At 40.9% G+C, this 8027-nt stretch overlaps 1 protein-coding gene across 1 annotated transcript in view; it reads left to right on the plus strand.

Moving 5' to 3' along the window:
• The window catches only part of LOC138598003 (complexin-2-like), a 63138-nt gene extending 57100 nt beyond the window's left edge, over window positions 1-6038 (plus strand). Inside the window, exon 4 of the mRNA XM_069669634.1 lies at window positions 2415-6038. Within this exon, the coding sequence (XP_069525735.1) occupies window positions 2415-2609 (195 nt within the window). The 3' untranslated portion in view covers window positions 2610-6038. The remainder of the gene's footprint in view (window positions 1-2414) is intronic.
• Window positions 6039-8027: the final 1989 nt, after the last annotated feature.

Raw genomic sequence — 8027 nt, forward strand, 5'->3', positions numbered from 1 at the left:
ATGGTAATTTCTACTGTTTGTGTTGGGCTTTTTAATCATTTCTGTCAGAATTTCTTTCAGACTGTAAGTCGGTGTGGAAATGATGGAAAAATGGAGACACAAAGGTTTTACTCAGCAACAACAACACAACAGTATTTAGACTTCCCCTAGACCTTATGTAGTAGTGTAAGGGTGCTTTCAGACCTGACAGCTTTGGTCAGACTTTCTGACTTTACTGGGAAAGGCCTGTTCATTAGGACAGGTGAGACAACTCAAACCGAACATTGACCATGGTCCGCCAGAAAAGACGGGACTCGTCTCCAAATGAGCCACGGTCCGATTGGATTCAGGTGAGAACATAAACGGACTTAAAGTAAGACAAAATACAGGAAGCAAACCAAAAAAAACGGTGCATTGTGGGTTGTTAGCTGATGTTGACACCTGCAGAGACAGACATGCAGCCAGGCATTTCAGGGAGCTCTCCCAAGTGGAAATTCTGATCAATCAGAGGGCAGTGTCCCCTTGCATCAAAACTTTTGGTCCGATGGTGAAAGCTGCCGTGTGAACAAAAGCAGCAGGAGTTGACAAAACACTCTGACCACGAGTTCTATTTAGTAGCTTTACTGAATCTTCTGGTTGATCTTCCCCAGTGGACGTTGTTTGGCCAGTGTCCATGTTGTCAAATCATCTGAACTTATAAAAGTTGAAAAAAAGTCCTAATTTAAATGCAAAGTCAAGCTCCGCTCACGAGCTTTCACAGAGCTCCAGCTGCATGTCATACTCTTCATCAACATGTGGATTTTGCTGTCATGGGGTCAGCTCAGCGGTCTTTACATTTTTGAAGTATTAGTATTTTAGATGTGATGCCATCAAGTGACAACAGGAAAGGCAAATACTAAAGTTGCTGTTTTTCCTCTTTATAGAGCGTTAAACTTCCTTCTTTAAAAGCACTTTAGTTCTAACAGAATTCTCTTCAGCGGGGGTTTGTAAGCTAATTGTCACCATACCACCAGCTGAGATCTTCTGCCTGTAATTAGTACATTAAATATCCTGAAAGTTAAAATTAGAAGAGAAGCTGTTTAAACTCTACAAACACACACGCTCAGGCACCAAACTTCTGCTCTGCAACATCTAATTGAAGAAATTGATTGTAACTGCTTCATGCAGGACCCAAAAATGTACAATACATTGTGCTCAAACTTCATCAGGAAGCATCCTGAAGCTAATGAATGTAAATGAAGACATGTGAATCACTCCGCACAGGAAGTGATCATTTGCAACCAATTTACCTCAGATGCATGAAATGATCGTGTCACGCCTCATGCGCCTCTATTTTTAGAGGGGAAATTGCAAACATTTTGAAGTCAGTCTCAGTATTCACAGGAAGCCGCGCAGCAGAGAGCGAGCAGCAGAGAGCGAGCACCAGGCTGTCACTTACTTTTGAAGTGAGGGAACAAGTTGTTCCCACTGCTGTTCTGTACAGTATGTAGGACTCATTTAGTGTTTAGGATGCAAAGGAAACACACTTTTGTCATGGAGCCGTTTTTGCAACTTACAGAGTTTCTCAATGAGTTGGAAAGTTAGGGACATATACAAAGTTTCTGGCAGGTAGAAATAAAAAGAGGGCGGCTTTCTTCACCTGTGTTGAGGTAAGGTGTAGGGATCGGGCCAGAGGAACAGTTCAGAGCCCTTCAAAGGGGATTTTCAGCCACCACTGTATCAAGCATGGAGGTGTCTAACTCCACCATAACACATACATACAAATTTAGGTGGGCCTTCACATTTGGGTCTGTGCTAAAGTGCTCAAAGAAAAAGACACGTTGAGAACTTATGTCCTTTCAGAGAGTTCGATGATAAGAGTGAAACAGCCACTGATACGCGCATTTCTGTAATTATGCAGCAGGAGGCTGGAGGCCATTAGCCTAGCTTAGCTTCCCGAGGAAAGGGAAACAAGTACCCTGGCTTTCCCCCCAAACTCCTGTGGTTTCAGGTGAAGTTTCACAAGCTCCTGGGATGGACCTGCAACCCGATCAGGGAAGTTGTTCTTCTGACTTTGCTGTGTTAATGAGCTTTAAGACATCATTCAGAAACAACATGGTTGCTACAAAGAAGACGGGCTGTATATAATTGCTGTTAGAAAAACACACTGATAGCGGTTTAGAGTATATGTGATTTTATCGCAGACTTGTACATTCCCTAAAACCACTAATATATGGCATACCTGATGTGTTATGAAGGTTAAGGCTTCATAACAACTCAGGTGTCAGCTTATTTTTCTGCCTAATCAGGAACCAACTTCCGAAGTGATTGTTTGGATTTGATGAAGCATCTGGAACCCATTTTAACTTTAATCCGACCAGCGAATTCCAAAATGAATCCCATGCATATTAGGGTTAATCCCTCTGCCTGTTTTCCTCTTTCTCCTCTCTATGTAGTACGGCATCAAGAAGAAGGAGGAGAAGGAAGCCGAGGCAGCGGCTGCTATGGAGCAGGCCTCCGAGGGCAGCCTCACCCGTCCGAAGAAGGCGGTTCCCACCGGCTGCGGCGACGAGGAGGAAGAGGAGAGCATCGTGGATACGGTCATGAAGTTCATCCCGGCCCCGCTCATGGATATGTTCAATAAAAAGTAACAGTGTTTTGGGTGAAATGTGATTCTTACAACGTTCATCTAACCAAGACTAATGCTGTACCACCCCGCCCCCGCCCAAACCTGCATCACACTTTTCTTCACCCCTCGCCCCCACCTTACCAACCCTTCAACCCAACTTCTGCGTGTCCTGGACTTGAGCAACGTGCCAAGACTTTGCCCTTGATGTAAACTGTCCGATCTCTGATGGTGATGCATACACAGATAATAACCTGTGATTATAACTGCATTTTAAAAGTATGTAACACCCACACAGATCGAGTTTCTTTACTTCAAGGCAAAGCATGCGCCCTGCTCTCCAGGCCAGAGATCACCCATCATCCACCCTTTTTGTTTGTAAATAGCCTCGGGTTATAAAACAAGAGAATTATATAGAAGTGAAATGTGACATATAACAAGATGACGAAGAAGAGTATAAGCCATATTTTTAACTTTTAAGAAATTATCCAAATCATATCGAATTTGATTGAATTTTCCTGTTGCGTTCTTGCTAATATTTGATACATACAGTGTATATAAATACTTAAACATTTTTATTAGTTCTCCGTTGTGAGGATTCACCCCATGAACTGTCCCTCATGTTCTTATCGGTTTATTGTGAGTGTGTAATATGAGCGCTGGTGGAGTCGAAACAACAACTGTAAAACCAGAAAGTGACGGAGTTTATTTGAAGTGACTTTTTGTTTTTGTTTTATTTTCCTTTTTTTAAGCATGCAGTGAACTTTTGTGAAGTGAAGTACACACATGGAGACCATTTCATTTGTTACGATGAAGCAAAATACACGATATTTGAGGCAATAACTGGTTTTCCACTTTTATTTGAGTGACATCTCACCCACCGTGTACAGTAGGTGTCTGAAATGTTCTTCCACTGGGGAAACTCTAAATGTTCTCCATAAAATGAAGTTTGTCTCAAAGCAGTTCAGTGAAATTCGTACTCTAAACTCACTCGCTTTACATGTCGGTGGTTTGAACGTTGAGTTTTTGTCCCGTGGCAGGTGTCGCTCGCTCTGCTTCTGCAGTAGGACGTCTAAATTTGTAAACCAGGCTAGTAAAGTTTGATTACTTTTTACATTTCCATCACTTTTTTGTAAGAAAAAGAAACTTCACAAACATAATATATGTGAACAGACAGTGACAATAGTGCAATATATTGTTCAGAAAGAAGTTGTCCTGTGTCTGTTGGTTTAACTGATGGGAGTGAATCAGCAATAACAGACAATCTTCATTGTTGTGTGTTTAAAGTTACTCCTTAATGTGTTAGTCGATGTAAAAGGCACAGGTGTGTCTGCTTAGTGACGGTGACGCCTTTTAAAGGTCAGACATATTTGATTAAAAAAGAGAAAAGGGGGAAGGTGGGACGGTTTGCTCCGTGTCTAATAAAACGTTCAGTCACATGAATGACGAGCACAACCAGGATTTGTGTTCGAAATCACAAACCAAAAGGTTCCTTGAAGGCAAACAAATGAGATTAATTATGAAGGACTTTTTGCAAAAGCGCTACATGAGATGACCGGCGACAAAAATGTTTACCTGCTCTGTCGAGTCCAGTCCGCCCGGCTGGAAAATGTAATCGCACAAATTTAAAGGGGTCATATGAGGATAAAATCTAAACTTACTCCATATGCCTTGTTTTTGTTTTCTCTCATCATTCCACAGTGTCTTGTTCTAACATTCCAGATATTTCCGACATTCCAACAGACTTGTGCTGGTAACACACAAACTTTACAGTGGGCCTCAGTCGACGCCTTTGTTAGCCTACAAGTGCATCACAATGAAGGACTTAAATTTGACACATTCACAGCATGAAAAAAAAGAGAATGGATCAAAGGTAAAGATTCATGACTTGACCAAGTAAAAGCAGAGTATCTTTAGCTGCCTTGTACAGAACAAAATCCCACATGACGTTTAAGGGAAGCATCAATGTGCATTTAGCGGCGATCAGTTGAATCTTGTGATAATTTTTGCTAGAAAATGTTTTTGTGATTCACATGTGGACAGTAGCTGTAGGCGTGTTTACAGTTTTCAAAAGCTTCTTTTCCAACGTGCCAGTTTTTTTTAAGCTAGCTAAACACTGAAATGACTAATTATAAGCATTCCTGTGGCATAGATGATGGAAATGTAGCTTTTATAAGCGCTTCGTGAGCTCTGTAATCATGTTGAATATATGGAAAAACATCTAAGTCGACTATAGAGCACATTTATTGAACTTCCTGTAATGTTATTGTACTCGTAAACTGCCTTTGCCAGCCTCTGTGTTAGCAGATAGTTCGCAACCGATAGTTGTTTACATGCATCAAAAACACTCATACCCATTTTCAGAGCAGTTATCCAATCAAACCAAAGAATAGTGCTGGTAGACGTAGACTTAGACAAGATTTTCCATACAGTTTATTTACTGCATATCTGATTTGTTTTGAAATTCTCAGGTATTCTAGCTTTAAGTTTTACTAGAACCATAACTAGCCTTCTCTTAGCATAATTAGCCTTCTCTGCAAACAGTTAAATTGTTTCATTGCCAGGGGCCTCGCAAGCCTACACCAATCTTTACTTTTGAATGACATATCTCTTGTTTGGCCCCTAGAATATTCCAGAAGCTACAATTACTGTCCAGTCAACCCACGTACACGACTTTCCCAGCAACAAAACCTTAGTGAGCATCAGTGTGCAGACCTTCGGGCTACCAGTGACCCTTTGCAAACTGGTTTGCTCTGAAACCAGATCACCCTTTACATCTCGTCCATCAACGCCATCATAAATCCATTTATCATCATCTTGTAAATGCCAATTGATTGCGCTCTAATGGCTTATAGACCACTGCCCAAACAAACTGCCCAAGTCATGCGTAATCAATATTTAGCAGTCCAGTCGACTCCAGTTCAGTTGGAAGTCGCTCCTATGTGCCGCTCATACAGCCATTGATATGATTAAGAAACTGCCTGAAAAATATGCCATTTAGAAAAATACTCCTTTGATGTGACTTGAATGTAACTGTCTGATGTTTCTCTCCTTGCATCTGTCTTTCTCTGTTCTGTACGTGTTGAGAAGATGCTTACTCTTGTGCAGTATTTAGTTTCTCTCTTGTCTGTAGCCGGTCCTGTTTGTCCTCTGGTGGTTGGTATTTTGAGAAAAAAAAAAGTTACTTTTGTGAAATCTTTTTGTACTGCAAAAATCTTCTCACCCTTCTCCCTCCTTCTCTCTCTATCTCCCTATTGTTGACAAAATGTATGCATGCTTATGGTGTGCGATGTAGGCAAGGTTGTTGATAAAGTCGTTTTGTGTCCTTTGTGTGTTTCAGAGCTCCACCTGTTAGCCTCACTGCATGCCATTTTAGACAGATGTTTCAGTCTGTAACTTTCCTGCAAAAATGGAATCACCGCACACTCTGAGAATAAAGTGATTTCATATAATTTTTCATCGTCTTGTGTTTCTGCATTTAAACAGCGCTGCAGCAGGCCGCTGGCGACTGCTCCTACTGTGTAACATTAAGAAATCAATATGCAAGCAGCAGTAGTGACGTATGGCAACAGAGAGGGAGGGCGAGGCGTGACCTGCAGTAATGGAACAGTGCATGGCATTCGTTACGGACGTATATGTGCAAGAACCTTCAATGTATATCACATGTTACTGTTTCTGTCAGTCAATCCTGTGTTTCATCTCAACATTGTGCATTTTTATTTTTTCTCAGAAGGAATTTCAACATCTATTCAATAAAAGCGAAAAGGGCTGTAAACAGAATGCACTGTTGTTGTTCAAACATGGTTTTTCAGAAACCCCCGCAGGGACATCAAAGCGATGCAAATAGCATCTCTCTCTCATAGCAGTTTGTTTGTCATAAGTGGCTCTGTGATACTGGTATCGGCGAACCTTTACATCAAACAAATGCACTAAAAAGATAATGGAGGAAAGCCAAGAAAGGATTAGGGATGGCGCTGACTTCAGAGTTGGGTTTAATTCCAGCACAAAGAGGAGGCGGCCATTAAGACAAAATTGATTATGATACTTTGACATTTTCCGGGTTTATTGCTTTTCAAAGCTTTAGTTCGGATGTTTAAATGAGGTTCTTTGAAAAGGTTGTATTCAGATTCACAGTGCGTAGCTCGTCAGATCACTTACCTTCCACTGATAAATCAGTAAATCTCACTTTTAAAGGTTAGCTGCCATGCCGAGCCCAGTTTTGTTTTTACAAAAAGGCACAACTTGTTTTAAAAAATGAACAATTGAACATTTATCTCGTGGTTCAGTTGGTTCACAAATAAGTACTTTCATTATCCTGATACATCTGACAACTTGGTGGTAGGCTCTCAGGCTTCAATAAGCGCAGGAGGAAACACAACAAACAGAGAGATTTTAACAGATGTTGACTGATTTATGCTCTGCCAGTTCCTCCACAGAGATTCTCCCATTAAGACAGGTTCTTATCGTTTGCATGGTGCCACACCAGGGGCAAAAGCAGCTGTATTAAGATTAACTATTAAGTGCGGTACCTTGATTAAAAGCCATGCATTTGTTGTTATTACTTTGACGCTACTTTTACTGACTTTTATTTCAAGTGAAGCTACAAAAAAGGCTTCAAGACAAATTCCCTTCAAACCAAATCAAAGAAGCAAGACTAAGAGTCATTTTGTCCTGCAAACCAACATGCTTTAGTGCATTTTAAGTCTTCAGTTTAATTCAAGTATCTTTACTTTAAAGGGCAGTATTGAAGATTTTCAGTTAAATATCTGTCACAAGTGCTGAGTGAGTTAATGCAATGGTGGTCGAGTCTACGTTCCAAAAAAGAAATCACAAGCAGTGTTCATCACCCAGCAAAGGTTGGTCCACCAGACAGAGTAGGAGGAAGCAGTGTACTGTGTCTCAAACACAGATTAATGACTACAGTCGATGGATCTTTAATAATGAGTGCAAATCCAAAGTAAAGAAGCACATTTGACATCCAGATTAAGAAAATTAATCTCAACCACAAACTAGGAAGTTGTTCGGGTCTATTTTGGAAGGAGGTCAAAAAACATATCTTCAATTTCTGCCTGCAAGCGAGACTGGGTTCATGTGATGTGCCGGGGCGCTGGTTAAGCTCAGTTGGTAGAGCAGGCACCGTCGCACTGATCGCAGGTTCGACTCCCAGTCTGCCGATCATTTGGTGCATGTCGTCCCCCTATCTGTCTATCTTCAGCTGTCCTGTCAATTAAAGGCAAAAAGCCCCAAAAAATAATCTTTAAAAAAAAGCTTTCTGTGCCAACCATCTTTTATATCAAACTAATAACATACACATAAGACTCCAAAGTGGATAGTACTCTAGCTTTGTTAATGGCTGCTGAAAGACTCGTTATAAGAGATATTCTGCAGCTTTCTTCTGAATAACTGCTGATCATTCAAGCCCTTTCAGTAATACCATAGAATA

The sequence above is a fragment of the Semicossyphus pulcher genome, unplaced genomic scaffold (assembly GCF_022749685.1).
Source record: "Semicossyphus pulcher isolate SPU_LCO1_2020_fin unplaced genomic scaffold, fSemPul1.0.p SCAF_2, whole genome shotgun sequence".
Classification (NCBI taxonomy): domain Eukaryota; kingdom Metazoa; phylum Chordata; class Actinopteri; order Labriformes; family Labridae; genus Semicossyphus; species Semicossyphus pulcher.